The sequence below is a fragment of the Camarhynchus parvulus genome, chromosome 2, assembly GCF_901933205.1.
Source record: "Camarhynchus parvulus chromosome 2, STF_HiC, whole genome shotgun sequence".
In the NCBI taxonomy this organism is placed as follows: domain Eukaryota; kingdom Metazoa; phylum Chordata; class Aves; order Passeriformes; family Thraupidae; genus Camarhynchus; species Camarhynchus parvulus.
Window position 1 is genome coordinate 116,990,856 of NC_044572.1, and position 19,019 is coordinate 117,009,874.

At 39.3% G+C, this 19,019-nt stretch overlaps 1 protein-coding gene across 2 annotated transcripts in view; it reads right to left on the reverse strand.

Annotated features, from left to right (window-relative positions):
• The window catches only part of PDE7A (phosphodiesterase 7A), a 75,089-nt gene extending 56,327 nt beyond the window's left edge, over window positions 1-18,762 (reverse strand). For both annotated transcript variants that reach the window (XM_030943546.1, XM_030943545.1), the window contains exon 1: window positions 18,514-18,762. In XM_030943546.1, the coding sequence (XP_030799406.1) occupies window positions 18,514-18,651 (138 nt within the window). In that variant the 5' untranslated portion in view covers window positions 18,652-18,762. The remainder of the gene's footprint in view (window positions 1-18,513) is intronic.
• Window positions 18,763-19,019: the final 257 nt, after the last annotated feature.

Consider the following 19,019-nt stretch of genomic DNA (forward strand, 5'->3'; position numbering starts at 1 on the left):
AACTGAACAGAAAGCCTTCTTGCTACGCTGTGGATAAGACTAAAAGTAGGAGAGAAAGCTTAACACCAACATAACTTATTTTTGTTTGCTCTTAAGACATAAAAAATGGGAGGTGATGGAGGTCTGAACAAACCTTTGAGACAGAAATACAATTTTCAAGGAACCACATTCAGATTTGCATCATTGTCAAAGATGGGGTAGCCCACCTCTGGCTTGTAGTGAGGCACAAGAACCTCTCCTGAAATATGAGGAGCAAGCATTCTGCAAAGCCAGGAGAGTAACTCATCTCTCCACAGAGGCTGGGAGAAGTGACTGAATTCCTAAATCTCAATGCCAACAGCATATGTATTCTAAGAAAGGGGAAGACAACATTCACAGACTTTTCCTTAGCTCATGACAATTAACTACTTGCAGGTCAGAGCTAAGCATCACGACCACCTGCTTAATCCAGAAGAAAGCTGGGCTGCACTTCACAGTCCACACAAACAGGGATCCAGAAGTGAAGTCAGGCATACTCCTGCCTCCCTCAACAAGCAGATTATTTTTTCACCTCTGACTGAGTTTACATTTAGGCATGCATATGCAACAGCACACCAGTTTGGGCAAAGTTTTTTAAAAGTAACAATCTGATTTTCCTATATTTATCAATCTGAAGTGCCAGATATATGAAAATCCTTCAGAGAGCAACTTGGCATCATGCTGGGCACAGCAGCGAGTTCTGGGCACTGAGATAATTTGATACTACGAAGTCTGGAACAGACTCTCAGCTTATGATTATGGGAACTGCATCCATGTATGTGCTGAATCCGTGCATGTCAAAGCCTGCTACAAGTGTGCAGGAGGGTGCTCTGATTCCAAACCCCTCTCTCCAACAGAAAATCCCAGCTGACTCATTTCCTTGATATGCACATGCATGATCTCATTGTAGGTAAAAGACCTTTTCTTTCCAAAATGCAGGTGGTGTCAAACTCCATCAGACCAAATCAATGGCATACCAGTCATGTCCCTTAGAGTGACAACAGTCCTGCTAACAATAACTTGGCATCTTTGTTGTCAATACACGTTTCTGAAAAACATATGGGGTGGGTTGGAGGACACATGGACAAACAGCTGGGAGGGAGGTAATCCTGCTTTCTAGGCCACTTTTTTGTACCTGTGGTCAAAACTGACAAGCAAGCTACCAAAAAGTATTCAACACTAAAGTATGAAAAAATCACCAAATCAAAAGAAAAAAGAAACTTAAAAGTGCATAATGCCAGGCATTATACAGATGTGTATCTTGAGCTTTGCAAATAGCCAAGAACTATGATACTTCTTAAAAGGCAAATCAATTCTGTAATTATTACCAGTGAAGTAACATGGCCATTACATGTGTTGATATAAAGGGATAACTCAGTACCTATAAAGACAGTTTGATCTTTAACAAAACTGATAAAACTATCTGCAGTATCTTGATATAGTTGCCATTTAAATCTACAAAATCCTACTCAAGTAGGACATCAATTTTTTTTCCCCCTCACACTCCTGTCTAGATTTCTGCAACAATCAACAGCCCACAGCTGAACTCATATGACACAATGAAGGCCTCCAAGACGTCAAGGCTGCCAGATTCTGAAGGTGTGTGATGACTTTACATTAGGTTCTTCATTGTGCTGGCAAAAGAACACTCTGTGTGCTGATGGAACTGACATCATTAATATCCACAAAAAGATTTTCATTACAATACAGAAAAGATGTAGTCAGGCATTAACTAGCAAGTCTCTTTCCATCCCCCAGCCACCCCCAAAATGAAGATCCTCAAAGTCTCTTTAAAATCTTCTATCAAGGGACTGCTTTCAGGAATAGCACCAACCCATGCCAAAATACTATCAGAATAATATACTTGGTCATAATGGAATGGCTAAGATAAAAACCTATTTTAAAAAGCACAAAACATTTGAAAACATAATAATCACCCATTAATTTTATGACACAACATCTACCTATGTTTGCAATTTAAAGGCATTAGACTTCCACTTTTTTCACAGAAACAGAAAAACACTAACAAAAGTTAATTGTTACAGAAATACTAAGAATTTTATCTAAAGTATTAAGGTATTGAAAACATGCACACTTGAAATAAAAGCTAAAAAATGAGGGACTGGATAACAACTGACCTCCACTACTACGAGTAAAAGCCTAGGAACAAAAAAAAGTAAATTCCAAACCTGCAATTATGATGCTTCACCTATTGTATTTGAATGAAAGCAACAGGATGCAAAAATATTTTTTATTGCCATGATGCAAAAAGCATTTTTTAAATAAAATTATTTAAATCATTCTCATCTGCAAATATAATGAATTCATCATGTTATGTAACAGGTATAAGGGTTAACTTCTAAGGAAAGTATTCAACTAGTTTATGTGACCTTCGAAACTTAGTAAAAAAAATATTCAAGCTGCAACTGGAGTTGTTACATTTGTCAGTCCAGATACAATTTCTGGAACACTGCTCTGTACACCTTCTCTGCATGGCCATCCTTATATTCTAGACAACACCAACAGAGATAGTACTACCCATAAAATCAGTTACTTCACTTCTCCAAACAACAAGTAACAGACACCACCAAAAATTACCAGGGTAGAAGTTCACTTAAGGAAAAAACTTTCCTTTTTTTTTTTCACTTATCTGCATACCCTGAAAACAGTTTTCAGAAAGAGACAAAATACTGAAAACATCATGGAGGTCTATCTGCCAGAAAGGACCTTAATCACCAGGTTATTCAGCTTTCATTCTTCCTGCTCAGTTCCTTACAACCACACTTTCCTTGCCTATACACGAGGTACCACAAATTCTTAAGTAACTGACATCATTTCCAAAGACAAATCACCTAGATGGCCGGACAAAGCTGATTAGAAAGATACAGTACACCCATACCAGCTTCATTTGAATGCGTGGGAGGAACCGACAGCCGTGCCAGCACATTTATGTAATGTGGTCACTGCAGATGTTCAGAGCTTTGAGCTGTCAGCTGGATTTGGAGATACACATCACCGAGCAGACTGGCAATTTAAAGAAGAACCCTCCAGGTGGTGTTGTGTGGATTTTTACATGGTGAAACATCTTGAAAAACATGCTGGGGTATCTACCATATAGAACAGGTTTTAAAAACCTCAATGACACATTCCACCATGGGCTAATTAGAATTAATTTGTGCCCCACAGCCTCAAGAGCTGCTCTTGGAATACCTAAAACTCCTGAATCATCTTTAAGAAGGCACCTTTTTGTCATAGTTTGATCCATGATTGTAGGACAATTTAAAGTAGCAAACCTGAAAATTCTAAATTCCAAAATTTCTTAATTCCAAAACTTGTCCATCCTCATATACCATGTTTTAACACCTTTACTTCTTGTTGAGTGCGTGCTTGACAGAGAGAATGAATTAATAACTTCATCTGTCCCTTTACCACTGCCAACAGAAGTCAGAGGGCTGCACTTAGGCCACCTTCGTACCCTTACAATGAATCAAAGGACAAGAGCAAAGAATGCACAGTTCTTCAACACCACTACACAGGAACTCCTCTCTCAAGTATGTGAAAAATCTACCCATGAAAATCCTCTTCCCCGCCTATATTTTTTTTCCTTCTAAGTTACACACTCAGCTATGCCTTTTGCCTGGCCTTTCTACTAGTTTTACACATTCAGGTTTTTTTCTCCTTCACGCTGCTGCTGAAATATTTTACCTCAGTGTTTTTAATATCAAAAAGTACAGCTCACACTTCTAAATACCACGTTTGCTTGATGAATTCTAGTTGACGTTGTGAAGTTAAAAAAAAAGACAAACCAACATTTTTAGACAAGAAAGTAGTAAATTTATGTGCTTCATCTTGTGAGTAAGAAGGACAGATTATTGCAGTTTGCACACATGATGAAGACTCAGCATTACCAAGCACAGATCTTACACATCTGTCCACTAGCTAGTTTCATTCAAACACTGCTTGAGAACCTTAAAAACAAGCAGCTTGACAGTCCTTTCCTCAAAATGGTTACTATTAAGTCAAATAAGAAGTTGATACTTAAATACCTGAAGTACACTCAGGAAGGTGAACATTCATGAAAGATAAATGCAGTTGCATATCATGCCAAGAGTATTTTAATGTCTATGAATTACTAAGAAAACATTTTAAAACCAGAGATTCTTTCTAGTCTAAAACAGAAAAAGAAGACATCATGTTGCTCTCCATAGCAAAAAACATTCCCAGTAATCAGAATAACCCATGATTGCTGCAGGAGGCTTAGAAAGTCTTGGAGGTACAGCATAAAAAAAGCTATCATCAAAGACATGTCCTTCTCTAACAGAGCAATTTTTCTCAAATAAGCCTAAACACATTAATTCCATTCAGTGAAAAAGCAACACACTGCAGTTAAAAGTGAAAGTAACACTAAAGAAGCCAGCACTAATGCTTATTGCAGTATGTGCCCCAGTAATCCCCTATTACTGGTTCGGGGGCCCCCATTAACATGCTCAGACCCTGGAGTATTTGCATTCATGCTCAACCCTTTTCCATCTCAAACAGCAGCATGAAGGATGACAGACTAACCAGACCCTTCTTCCCTAAGCATGAGTCCCTCTTCCTCTCAAAAGTATAGGAACAGAACTCCCATTTTCTACAGTAGACAAAACAGCCTATAGGAAAGCCATTAAGACAAGGAAAGGGAACTTATGAAAGAGGAGAGATTCCAAAAGCATCTAAGTGAAAGGATGCACTTCTGTGTGTCTGTGTAGCTGAGGCTGGAACAGAGATGCTGAAGGAGACGGACACTTCAGCAGTGCCTTTCAACCAGATCACACAGGACACAAGAGGTCACTGATTTTAGGGCAGAGAAAACCACATCCCTTATCTCAGTTACAATCTTTGTTTCTCAGCCGTAGAGCAGAGGTCTAACAGTACTTTGACTTAATTTTACTGCAGCATTATTTTTCAGAACAGTACTGAGAAAGATTTAAAATGCAGACAATCCATGCACATTTTAGCCAAGTTAATGTAACTAGCTAGTTCAGAAATGCAAACTGAAAAAAAAAATTTCGATACATAAGGTTTAGACCTGCATACTAGAAAATTAAAGAACATAATCCATTCACTAATTATCTATGTTAACGACACAACCATTTCACCTGCCTAGCAAACTGCAAATCTCCCATCTTTGTTTAACCCGAACATTACAGTCTTGAATGCACCAAAGAATTGTCACTAATATGTTTCACTTTCCTGAAACAGAAAGTGTAGGACCATGGACTCATAAAACAGTGAAAACCTGCAGGATGCCTGGGATTGAATATTAAAAAAAAAGTATCGAGAAAGTACTGCAATGACAGGATATGATATTAATTCTCTTTTTGCACATAACCAAGTTTTGTCAGGTCAAGGATGAAACTTGACTTAGAATTATTTCAGTTTGTTATGGGTCTAGTCAACCCATATCAGAAGCTTCCTCTGGATATCATTGCCTCGGTAATTTTACCAAACCCCTTCCAATTGCTAATCTGTGGACTAAGGACAAAATCACATTTCCACAGTCTCTCTTTGTAAGCTATTTCAGGCCTGTATTCCCTACTGGTTGATTTCGATGTTAAGACAGCAGTCAAAGGAATAGTATGGTTTCAGAAAAAAAATACAGAAAATAGAAACTGTAAACAAAGTCTCCATCTGAACTTTCAGTAGAATGAGGCCCACTTCCAAAACCAGGATTCTCTCTCTTTCCCTGTGCCCTTACTTTTTCAAGTCCCTTCAACCCTAAGTAAAAACTACCCCTCTTTCCAAATTACTAAGCACTTTAACAGCCACATTCTGAAAGATCCTGTCACCCCATAGTTAGAGTACAGTTCTCACACCTGCACCCACCCAAAGTCACCCTGCTATCCAGAAGCAGGACTGTTGAAGCTGCTGGTGAATTATGTGCTAGGCACACCTCAAATACGGCCCCTTTATCCCAGCTGCATGCAGTCAGCAGTCCTGGATCTGCTGGAATTTGAGACAAGGCAGCAGCACAGGGGGCCCAAACTGGAGGCAGAGATAATAACAGCACCTATGAGAAAACACCATGGACCAGACACATCTGAAGCTGTTCACATCCTTGTGAGGACCCACGAGAGGCTTAAAAGACCACTGGAACAGAAGAGTAAAATCTGTCACACTGCACTGAAAGTTTCAACACAGATGAAAAAACTAATACAGAGGCACTGAAGAAGCAACTGAGAAGCAAGCTCAATGTTGGAAACTGTAACTCAGCAACTACTGTCTCACTGGGGGCCTCTATTGTGTAGGCGCTGCCATACTCTGCATATGATCTTTTTTTTTTCCTCATTCCCTGCAGAGAATTAGCAGCACAGCCCATATCCACATGCAAAGAATCTCGGGTCACAAGAAGCAGGGATGAAAGCATACACCACTATTACACACACACACCCCCCTAGGCGTCCATGGAAGATTTAAAAGCTCACAGCTTTCTCTTACTGACAAGAGCTTCCTTCTGTTTCCCAAAGCACTGATCAGTGGAAGCCCTAAAGAGCAGAAACCTGCTTAAAACCTTTTTACATATTACTCTAACAAATAATTTATACTTTCACAATAGGTCCATCTTCTTTATTTACCAAATATTTCCACTGGCACTTTTAGAGTGAAGTGAAGCACCAGGCCTCATAAAGACACCTAAAACTTTCATGGAAGGTTTTAGAGAGGCTGTATCTGGGCTTAAGCCACCATGTACGAACACAAAGAAAGCAATGGTGCAAAGCAGGCAGCAGAAGGAAGAGGATACAATGGAAATAAATGTGGATCAATGTGTGCATTCAACAAAACCACATTGTTTTCACAACAATCTCATGCCGGGGTAATATTCTGCTATCACACACGTCACACAATTGTCTGATCTTCACCTTCTCCTGAGAGAAACAAACCCCAAAAGGCACTGGTGGCACATCTCTCATAATGACTTTTGTCAGTCCTCAGTCTTTGCTCTCACAAATACTACAAAGGAGACTTCAGGCATAACCTTCATGAGGTATCTTCTACAGCAAAGATGAAGAGTTACTAAGAGAGGACAGCCATGCACATCACCTTTTCCATCCTCAAGTTTTACTTCAGCTGCAGAGCCATCATCTGCTACTGATCCATTCATTCTCTTCTCAAATGCCAGCATGCATGACATAGAAGCCAATACATTTACTCCTGCAGCTTCTTCTCCTCTATCACAATCCAGCAAACATATCAGGCAGTATGGCCTATTTTATCTCCTGTACGTTGACAGTTCCCAGGAATGCTCTCCTGGTGCTACTCTGGGCAGACTCTGGGCATGTGCCATCCCAACTTGCTCAAGGCACTGCTCCTAGGCCAGGGGTTGAGTTCCCCACAGGCCTCTAATGAACCCACACACAAATACCTCTACAGGACTAAATGCACTTCAGGGCACGATTCAAAATAATTCTGCCAATCAACATAATCAGCATACTGTGATCTCTACTAAATTCAGCAGAAATGGATGGCTGAACAACTGCACACACATGTACACAGTCAATCCAGATTTGTTTGACTTGGCAACTCAGTAACATAAAGAACAGCTATTATGGTATGACTGTCCTTGGCCTAAGACATGCTTCAGGGCAAGCTCTACAAAGTTTGAAGGCGATATCTAACAACATGTAACCTGGAACCAGGAAAACCAAAAGGACTAAGAAGAAGAATCCTGACAGTTACCTGACATCATCCTGAAACACTCCCAACTGTAAAACAAACGTGTCATTCTGACCAAAAGCTTCTAAAACTTCGCTATAACTGATAAAGGCTAGCAATCTAGTAAGTAAAATTTCTTACTTAAAAAGATCAACTGAGAGCAACAAATATTACCAAAATTATTATCTTGAGGATATAATTTTGTCTTGTGACTTGATGGAGACAGGACAACATGGAAGCAAATGCTACAATGAATACTGTTTTTTACACTTTTCTGAATCTACGCAGCACCTACCATATCCTTATTCAGTTACCACATTTTCATATATATCAGTATATTTATTTTCATATGTATATATTTATATATATATACACACTCACTCCCACATACACTAGCAAGCCTTTTAAGTATGCTAAACAATTCTCCAAAGACAAATGACAGGATTGAGCCTCATGTTCTCACACACTTAATTTATAAACTCTAGCAACCATAGCCACTTTTCATTCAAAATGTGCAGAGAGGAAAGACACTTTCAGTTTCACAGGAAAACAACCTTTCATTTATACATTATTTCTAAATCACTACTCATACAGGCAAGAAAACCAAAATTTTTCATAATTAGAAGTCAAACAACCCAAATTTTGAAATTGGATGTTTTGCAGGTAAAAAAACCCCACAGATTCTTTTGACTTAATGTACTCAATCAAGTACAATCAATTTGTTCAAAAGTTATCAATAGTCCTTTTAAAATGTTCAAACAAGGCAAGTCTAATACCTGAAACACACAGAACCATGGACTCACCTAATAAAGACAAAATTACAGATTTTGAAGCCATGTGAATAATAATATATAAAAGACACAGAGTGCACAATGCATCTTTGGAAATACTAAATACCTGAATACAGTGCATTACTTAATTTGAATAACACCACGGATTAATCAGCCCACTCTTGTTTGCCAAGAAAGTGAAACAATTCCACACAGTTCAGCTGTTCTGGACATTCCTCCGACTGCAATGGAAACAACTTGAGTCAGTGTTGCCACACACTCTGGGTGGCCTCTGCCCGCATAACCCTGCTCCTTCCCGTTCGCCAACACTCCTCAAATCCCGCAAGAAAACCAGGGAGAGACAAACGAGCAGAAAATTACTGCTACAAAAATTAAAGGGCTTTCTGCTGCTGCAGCTCAGCAAACCAGCTTTCCACAGGGTCAGAGGAGTGCAACTGTCAGCACTAGAGCAGGAGTAAAGATAGGCAGCTAAAAGCAATTACTGTGCAAGCAATACTGCCTCTACATTTAACACCAAAAGCACCTTGGAACTATGACTGCAGACATTAAATAAAACTCATACCTGAAAAAGAATTTCCATTTAAAATAATATTAGTAATAAAAACTATGGCTCCTGTCAACAATAATCACCAACCACAAAGCTTCTCCAAGCACAACATTACTACATGTCAAGGCAGAATTTTAAAAACTGCCCATCTCTTTCTCATGACACATTAAACACAAAAATCACTGTACTTAACGTTTACAATCTTAATGTCAGGAGTGTCAGAAACAAAAACCTTCTGTAACATGTATTATTACACTGAGAAATGAGCTCAAGATGCATTTTCTAGCCTTACTGACCTTTCTCTTCTCCCACCTTAACCAGACCCTTTGTCACCCACACTCAGCATAAGAGAAAAATTTGATCTCCTGACTCACAAATTGCTTCCAAAACAATCACATTTTTCAGCATATAGCTTCTTTCCCATGTTCTCATATAAATACAACAATATTAAGAATGATGAGAAATGTCTTAAACTTCATTAGTCTTAACTGTCTTTTCTATTTATTCAGCCAATCATGAATAATTGCTCCTTGTCTAATCCTCTCAAATCATCTTTCCTAAAAAGCTCATGAAAATGGATTAGCCCTGTAGTGCACAGCTGATTATTTCACTTACAGTTTATTGTATCAAAAGGTGATAGGTGAAGAATTTTAAACAGAGGCATTTAATTAAAACAAACAAACAAAATAATCCCTTCAGGCCTAAACTTCCGATGGAAGGACATGGCAAAAATAACATCACAATATCGCAAGAAAAAGAAAAAAGACAAGGTAACCATAGCTTCAACCATTCAACACCCTTTGGAGTGAAAATGGAGATGAAGCCTTTCTCCTCCTTAAAAGAACCTGAAAGTCAATACAGATCACCAAGTACAAGCCCAACAAAAAACTTCAGGAATTTAGTACCTGCAATTTGCTAGGTTTGTTCTAGTCTTCACTTATGGTAGTTGCAAAACTCCTGCAATAATCTGAAGTGACAAAGATATAAGCAGAAGGACTAGATGCAGAGGACAACCATTATCCTTTTTGAAAGGAGAAGGAAAAAATATTGAGGAGACAAATTTTTAGCATTTGGGACATTATGAGCTTCTCAAGGTTAAAAACTCAAGATTACTTTTTGGTTTTAATTCAGGCAATAATGCTTTACCATTTTGTCTGCCAATTTGTGAGCTAAATACTGTTTTATCTGGACATAAATATAATCAGCTTATTTTGTCCAAATGAAAACAAGTTAGGACAAGCTTATTAAATATATTGTTTAAATTAAGTGGAAAGTGCAGAAATTCCTATTATCACCATGTTAAGAGAAATGTAGCTCAGACTTCACAACACAAGAAACAGAACAGTGGCAGAACTCCATAACAAATGTACAGTCTAAATCTCATAATAAACAATGCCATCAAAAAAACCTGACCTTTACCATCCATATATAGACATTTATTATTTAGCACTTTCACACTATGTTTGCAGCTATAAAAAACTACAGATTTTTTTTTTGCTCAATACCTGAAAAGCTCAATAATTGCAGCTGAAGTCTAGAATTCCACAGGCAATAATCAAGGAAATTTAAGTGTTACAGGCTTTTTGAAAACTGGTTACAGGACTTTACCATTGCAAAAGAGAAGACGAGGCACTACTGATAAGACACACACCCCTGCCACACACACACACATTTCAAGAGATTACTGTGGCACATGAACTTTACTGGAAAGTTTAAGAAAACAGAAGTGCAAGTTAATGCCTGACTAAACATGAAACCTCCTCCTCTGCATGTGATCAACTGCAGCATCAATATATGGGGTGTATTAGCTACAAACACAAAGCAAGAAGCAACATAGGCCAGTGCCATTCCTGCCATGACAGCTATGGTTCCTCCACTACCAGAGTATTCTATTCAAAGTAGTTTTTGTGAGAGTGTTAACCTTTTCTGGTCTAGATATAACTGAGTCCCTAGGGAAGTTACTTGCTTGCCATCATCCCAACACCGCAAGTACTTCCATTCCTAAGACAACTAAGAACCATCACATCAGCCAGAAATTTCACACAAAGTTTCTAAATCCTTTTTGTCCCAAGGCTGATCCACGTACTGAAGTCTGAGTTCCCACTGTGATTTTTTCCTTCACAGCCTTGGAATAGGTTTCTTATATTTTCCTTTGATTTTCTTTACCCCGTGGGATAGAACTGACCCCTTGCCCCTAAGAGGGCAACAGGCTGTATTTCACATTTATTAAATATCCAGTGTTATTAGTCAGAGTAGCCTCCAGCTATGTCTGTCATGGGGGGAGAAACAGGAAAAAATCCCTGTGACTGGTAAAGGAAACAGTGTCTTTCTTTCCACATATCTCATCTGGCAGATAGGAGAGGAAGAAATAGTAAAATATTCTACTAATACAGACCTTTCTTTATTACTCTCATTGCTGCATACTCCTTCTGATGCTCACACAGGCAGAGAAGGAAGGCCTGCTGCAAACCTTGGCTCCTTCACAACTTCAGCTACAAGCTGAGAAAAGAATTCACCCTCTACCTTGTGATAAAAAGCAGACTCCAGGAATCTCTAATTATAATTATTGTGGGAGTGTGGTCAGGAAGATAATAAATCAGATTGCCATATCAAAGGTGTACAAAGAGGAGGGAAGTGGGAGGAAAACAGGAGTCAGGCTGCTGTAACAGAAGTAAAAAATTCTCAGGGTATGGAAGGGAGAAGGGCAGGGAAGGCAAGATAACAGCCACAAATTTATTTTCAACTAGAAAGAAAACAAAATATTTGGCTACAAATTCCTTACAATACAGCCAGGACGCAAACATACAAATAAACAACACTCCAACTAACCCCTAAATCTAGTTTCCCATAACTGCATTTTTATAATAAGACATTTTTTCTTTGGCAGACTGCCTTGTTGGATTACACAGGGTGGTTATTTACACTGCAGTTACTTGTTAATGACATAATCAGAACAAACTGAAGAAAAATTCAAATCTGATGAAACTCAAACTCTTTCAAGGTTTCCAGTGAGGATTTTGTGCATAACTCTGAACTAGAACTTAAGAAGTCTGTGTTCAATTCCTGGTCCCAGACACGCTTCTTGTGAGACCCTACATGCACGTGCATGCCCACACCATGTATTTGTGCTTGCTTATATAAAAGACTTTTTTCAAGCAGAACTGAACATTTCATTCAGCTGTGAATGCACACAAATGATGATTTACACTAAATGCTTAATGTAATATGGCTACCGAGATTAAGATTCCAATTTTTAGTCTACCCATCTTCACGCCTTCATTTACAAAGCAAAGACATTCTAACAGAACACACTACATTCCTTCAATCACAAGATACGTGAATTTGTGTCTTAGACACACAACCGTATAAACTCACATGAGGAAAATACTGACATGTGTTAACAAATATTTACACAGTAAAGGACAACCAAGCTACTCTGGTTCCACATTTCTGGGAGGAAAAAAAAAAAAGGCAAACCATCAAACTAACTTGAGCTGTCAAATTACTCATTATTCCCATGCAGGTGCAGTGAACAAAAGCAAATACAACAGGTTCACTCCAATCCAAAAGGTGTTTCATACATATGAGCCATAACCTAGCATGACTTGGAAGTGCAGTCATGAATCTGGGATCTTCAGTGCAAGAAAATTACTGAGTTAGGGTAGAAATCTACAATTTCAGCAGAAAACCAATGAAAAGTTGCAGATACTAAGTGATGAGGGAAACAAGAAAACAAGAAGCCAATGGTCATTGACATGATAGAGAATTGTTCTAACAAATCACCATTCTATTACCAGCATTTTTTTTCCACTGTAGGCTTTTCAAAAATCGAAGAACCAAAGAAATAAAGATTCACAATGCAGATGTCTTCAGCATTGTTTTTCACAGGCCAAAATTGCAGAACAGGCTTGTCCAAAAAATTACATTATTTTATGATGTGTTATTAACTCAAAACTGATCTTATTGACTCTGAATTAACTGAGTTTGGACACTGTTGCTTTTCTCAAGCAACCCAGAAAAACACACACCTAGCAAATAGGGATTTTTTCAAGAAAGCTGCTGAAACAGACATCCCACAGAAAACACTCCGAATTCCAACAACCTGTATTTGCCTGCTATTACTATATCATTAGTTCATATAGAATATTGAATATTCATATACTAATGCTGACTTCTTGTAAAATTGTTTTATGGTTAAAATTCAGTATTTCCCAACTTAAGCACCCAGCTATAATCGCTCTTTTCAAATCAATTTCTCTTTAAAGATAGCATCTAAAAATTGAGGTTCATACAAAGCACAGTCATACTATTACACAATCTGGACAAAGGAGAATTGACTTCTGGTGATTTAAGACAATCTAATTAATGGGGACTTTAAACTATTATTCTGTTTAGATCTTACATAGACAATCAGGCCATGAAAGAAGCTGCTATGACCTTTTGCTGAATGAAGTACCAATGTTGCTTTACACTACAACATATGAAAAAGTTAATTGGTCATAAAACTCAGGGCATTTTTAAAATGAACTGCCACATAAAATTACTGTAGTGTATGAAAGCCTCAATCAGAACTTGTCTGTGCTGTACGAAGAGTCAGCGTCAGTCTCTCCCTCTCATATGAATAGATGCAATCTCAGCAACCAGACACAATAAATACAAGATGAAGGGAATGGCAAGCAGAGCAGCAACACAGAATTAATTCCAGAGGCTAGGAATCACAATGTGAAAATTATTTCATTATTTTAACTCATTAATTATTCATGCAGTAGAGATACGGGAAATGGCAGCAGAAATCTAATGAAAGAGCCAGCAATTGAGAAGCACTGACGAAGAGGATTAGAAAGGTATAGAAGAAAAGTTATGAAAAATGGTGGATGAGAAAAGAAAGGGGCTTAGGGCAAGGTTTCACATTCAGTAGTAGGGCCATTGTAAGGCATTCCTTCTGCTGCTCTACTGCTCGCTACTCCTAGTCTAGCATTGTGGTGTGCTGCTTCCTCCTTACTAACAGTCACAATCATTTATGAAACTGTACTATGAGTCAGCCATGGCTGGAAAAATAACCTGATTAAAAAAAAAGGAGGGGGGAAGAAAAAATAAAAAAAAAAAAGTTGACACAACTAAGAGGAAGACGCAGGAGTAGAAATGAGCAGCTGCAATGGAAAAATAGGTCATGCCAACACTTCTCTCAGCAAAAAGGTGCAACCATGGGATTAAAGACCAGTGTCTATGTCCAGACCATGTAAAAACATCTCTCAACTGCATCTTTTAACTTACCATGCTACGTGCAGAGCGAAACACGTTTGGATCACATCAGGTGACAGTGACAAGAAAAATAAACAGAAAAAGATGGCCTAAGCACTTTGCTAATGCTGGGAAAGAGGAAGGATACCCCTTTCACTGAAGAATCAACCAATGCAGTATATTTCTAGTTGCTCTTAGTGACTTTTCCCCCCACTTCATCCCCTAAGTCAAATTCCATATGTGTGATGTACAATCTGTTGTTCAGGTATGAGAGTCACCAAGTCTGACACTGCATTGCTCACATGATGCAATGAAATGGAGATGCAATGAAGAAGGGTTGTGAATTGGGCCACTGAATACCAGGTAGCAGGCCACGGTACTGCCTGGTACACAGTAGCACTTGGAACTACAGGTGCAGAGGGTGCCTATGTTTCTGAGATTCAAATGGAGTCTTCTATTGTTGGCTCCATTCCCTCTTCATGCAATTTTATCATTAGGACATATCTTTCTTTGTCATAATCAATTTCAATCATTTAAAAACAGAAAGCCTAAAGCTAGATCTTTACCTCTATTTAGACACTGCTACTAGATAGCATTGATGCCATTTTTGGAAGAACTAAAGAGACTGCAGAAGCAGTTACAAAGTAGAGAGATGGAAATTAGCCAAAAATAGCAGGTTAGGCCAAAGTTTTCTTACTCATTTATGATATGTTTATGTCAATTCAACATGGGGTGAGGGGGAGTGCAGTGCAGGACAATCTAAAAGTAGCTTGGAGCTACATTTGTGAAGTGGTCTTCATTATAAATCTTTATTCATAAAAACGCAGACTAAGAATTTTCACACTAAGTAAGTACAATTCTAGAAACTTTTTAACTTCTATTTAACAACCCAAGTTAAAAACTAGATGAGGCAATAAATCAAAAATTGTTCTCTGAAAGCTCAGCTTTAATTTGAAAAACATAATTTTGTAATATATGGAATGAACACCCTGAATGTATGATCCAAGGTACTAGTTAACATCCACCTGATCTCACAGTGAACCTAAATTCAAATCTCATCAATGTGAAATGTCCTGGTAATTTCAACACTTACACATTCAAATGCCCTCAAAACCAGCTTTTAACAATAGCACTTAAAATTATTTCATATTTAAAGATGATTATTAACGGAAACATTTGTATATACCCGTACAACAGCAGCTTTTCACCTGACTGGACTTAATATTACAAATAACCTCCAGATGTTACCTTTATTATTTTTATTGTAAAGACTTTGAAATTGACAAAAATTAAGACTACAGGGAAATAATTAATGCATAAAAGAAAACTACAAGGAAAAAGGAATAAGCCTTTCTCTGCATTTATTGCATACAGTAAAAGTTGCAAATCACCACAACTAAGACTTCCAGTATTAAGAAAGAATTGTTTTATGACAAGAAGTGTTAAGCACTATTAAGAACAGCTAACTAGTGAGATTGAGTAATTTCTATTATTTAAAGCTTTTATGACTTTCAAAAGTTTAGTGGTACCATCTTTTCCTTTAAATCAATTCTGAAAAACTTCAATAAGCCTGTTTTATTCAAAGTGATGGCAGGAAGCTACCAAGTTTCCTGCTTGTGTTAGTTTTGTGCTGCTTTAGTGAACTGAATGAGCAAACACCTGACAAGCATCAGAGATGGCATAGAGGAAGCAGTAATAACACGTGCCCAATGTCAGGGCTTTTAACCTTCAGCAACAATGAGTTATGTCAACTCACTGCATCTCATAAGACTATATCTTAAAAAATAGATTAAGCAAACAGATTAGACAAACATCTGCCAATAATGCTGTAAGTACAATTTATCCTTCCTAGGGCTGAGAGGAGCAGACCAGAATCCTCGAGGTCATTTCGAGCACCACTTTATTTAAGCTTTAAAGAAGCAACATACATTTTGAATTTTGAAAACATTTTGAATCCATACAGAGAAACTTCAACAAAACTGAAATTCTACTTAATAAATTAAGAGATAAATATTTGCCTGCTTAGGACTGTCCAATTAAATGCTATGTCTAATGTAGTGTGCATTAATCTCATGTATGTTTCCTGTATAAAATACCTGCTTGCTGGAAGGATAAGCCTAAAACATCTTACGACTCAATCATGTCAAGTCACTTTTAATCTGTAAGTGGGAATGTAATTTTCAAGGCCTTACATTTTCCAAGAAAATCTGCTAAATGCCTCTTAGTTGTAAAATGCTGGCTGTACATACCAGCTCCTTGGGTATATATCTCCAGTGTTACTCCTATTGCTCAAAGCTAGCTGGAGCAGAAGACTGAAAATGACAAACTGCTAAGGGTTCAGCACTCTTTGGACAGAAGTGAAACTGGAATGTCTTACAAAAGACTTGTAAGGTGAAGCTACATTCACAAGTTACACAGTGATGCTTCTTAGTCCATCGTTTACACCAACCTGTAACTGCAGGTCTGGCAGACCTATTCACATCCTATTGTTTGCAGGAGACTTCAAGGAAAGAGGAAAAAAGGTAAAGCTAATCAGATGTCGGATAACAGCAAAGGCTTCCTCACTTACATATCCGAATTCCTTATTATTAATGCATAAACTTGGTTACTTGCTGGTTTATGCAGACAAAATACTACTTGGTTAAGCACACATAGTTTCCCTTTTTACGGGTTATTCAAGTACCTCTTCTTGAAGGTATGAGCAGCATACTAGCCAGAGAATAGGGAATCCATTGAGAAGCTTTAAAGAAAAAGCAATTTAAATGTCAATATGAGATGTAATTTGGTAAGCTTGTGTACACCTCATGCATCACCTGTTCTGCCATACAGAAAGAAATACAATGTATCACCTTGACCATTTCGCCTATTCCTTTTCAGAAAACCACGAATGCTTCAAACAAGGGGAACTCCTATCTCCACAGAACGAAATGTGCTATATTAGGTTGGACCTTCAAGAGGACTTATACACATGGAAAAGCCACCATCACCAAGTACAGCTCAGAACAAGCAGTACAAATGGAAAAGATCCTAACCTGGTTGCTATAAAATTAAATTTGCCATAAAAATTAATTTTGCCATGGAAAATTAATTTGCCATAAAACCAAAGTTTTTTGGCAATTATTACATTTATATCAGGGAAGGAAGCATTGCCAACATATGTTCATCTTCATCTGCTTGCTAATAATTGTTTCCACATGCATGCAAGTTCCTGGCCATTAACGCAGTATTTTGTTGATTTTTCCTGTCCAAACATACATGTGCCTAATGCTCACACACACACACAGAGCTCCACTGCTATGAAACAGGGGAAGAAGCCAAAAGCCACTGGCAGCTCTGTACTTTCTACAAAGACGTATGTGTAGCACAGCAAGTCATGAAAAAAAGTAAATAACTTAATAAGATACACCAAAAACGTACAGAACAAAAAAATACCATTACACATGCAAAGACAACATCTCTTTAAGGACAACATACTTCACAGCACTTAAATAAGACCTTTCAATCTCGACATAGGAAATCCCTCGAAGCCAAAACGGGCTGACTCCACTAAAACATATGCTTTCCACCATAATTCCAGATTTTCTCCAGAGACTTCCGCCAGAATATAATTTTATCACTGGGTGCTGGGAAACCATACTAACGCACATCCAGAAATTTAGGGCAGTGTTCACAAGAAAAACCTGCCTTTTGTCTTGAGAGTTATAATGACCTTTTTCACAGTATTTCCAACACGATCAGATGAAACAAAATACAGTACAGTTCACATTGTGACGGATGTAATACGGGCTGGGAGCAATACCGTGGAAACCAAAAAGCCAAGGATCTTTGTCTCCTTCTAGACAAATTGCCAAGCCTCAATAGTTGGAGAGAGAAAAAGCAGAGCATCCCAAATAAAACACTGCAGTGCATGTTCACCATTTCAGTAAAGTCGCTGCAGCTTTTGGCAACCCCAAAGGAAATTTGGGCCCTTCAAAGAAAGCCCAAGCTAATAAAAAACCTATAAAACAGTCCTAGCTTAAAAATTACAGAATAAAAAAAATAACCCACTGGCTGTAGAAATAAAAATAAACCCAACGGAACTCACCGTTTGCATCGCAAGCGATGCTAAATGGATAACCTCGGCAATAACTAGTCATAAAAATATTAAATGCTGCATTTTCTTGCCACCGCGCCGGTATTCGGGGGCAGGCGGGCAAGGGCGGCGGGCCCAGCGGCAGTGCCTACCTGCGAGAGCTGCCGGGGGTTGGGGCAGCCGAAGAGCGCGGAGCTGGAGCTGAAGCTGATGGCCCCTCTGCGGCTGAGGACGTGCTGCGGCACCGGCCTGTCCAGCGGCAGCACGGGTAGCTGGTAACATACTTCCATTGACGAAGCCTCCGTCCGCCGGCCCGCCGCGGGGCAGCGGCCTCGCCCGCCGCACCTGCCCGCGCAGGGCTCGCCGCAGCGGGGAAGGATGAGCGGCGAAGCCCCGCGGGGGCCCGGCGCCTCCTCGCCGCCCCCGCGCCCCCCGGGGGCCGGGCCGGGCCGCGCCGGGCCCCGCGCCTTTGTGCTCCGCCGCCGCCAAAGCCCGGCGGGAGCCGCCGGCGGGAGCGAGGGGGAGGCGGCGGAGCGGGACGGCTCTGTCAGCGCCCGGGGCGGCGAGTCCCGGCCCGCAGCCCGCGGCCGCCGCCGCTCCCTCCCTCAGGCGCGCTGCCGCCGGCGGGAGCCGCTGTCAGCCCCGCTGCCCGGCGCCG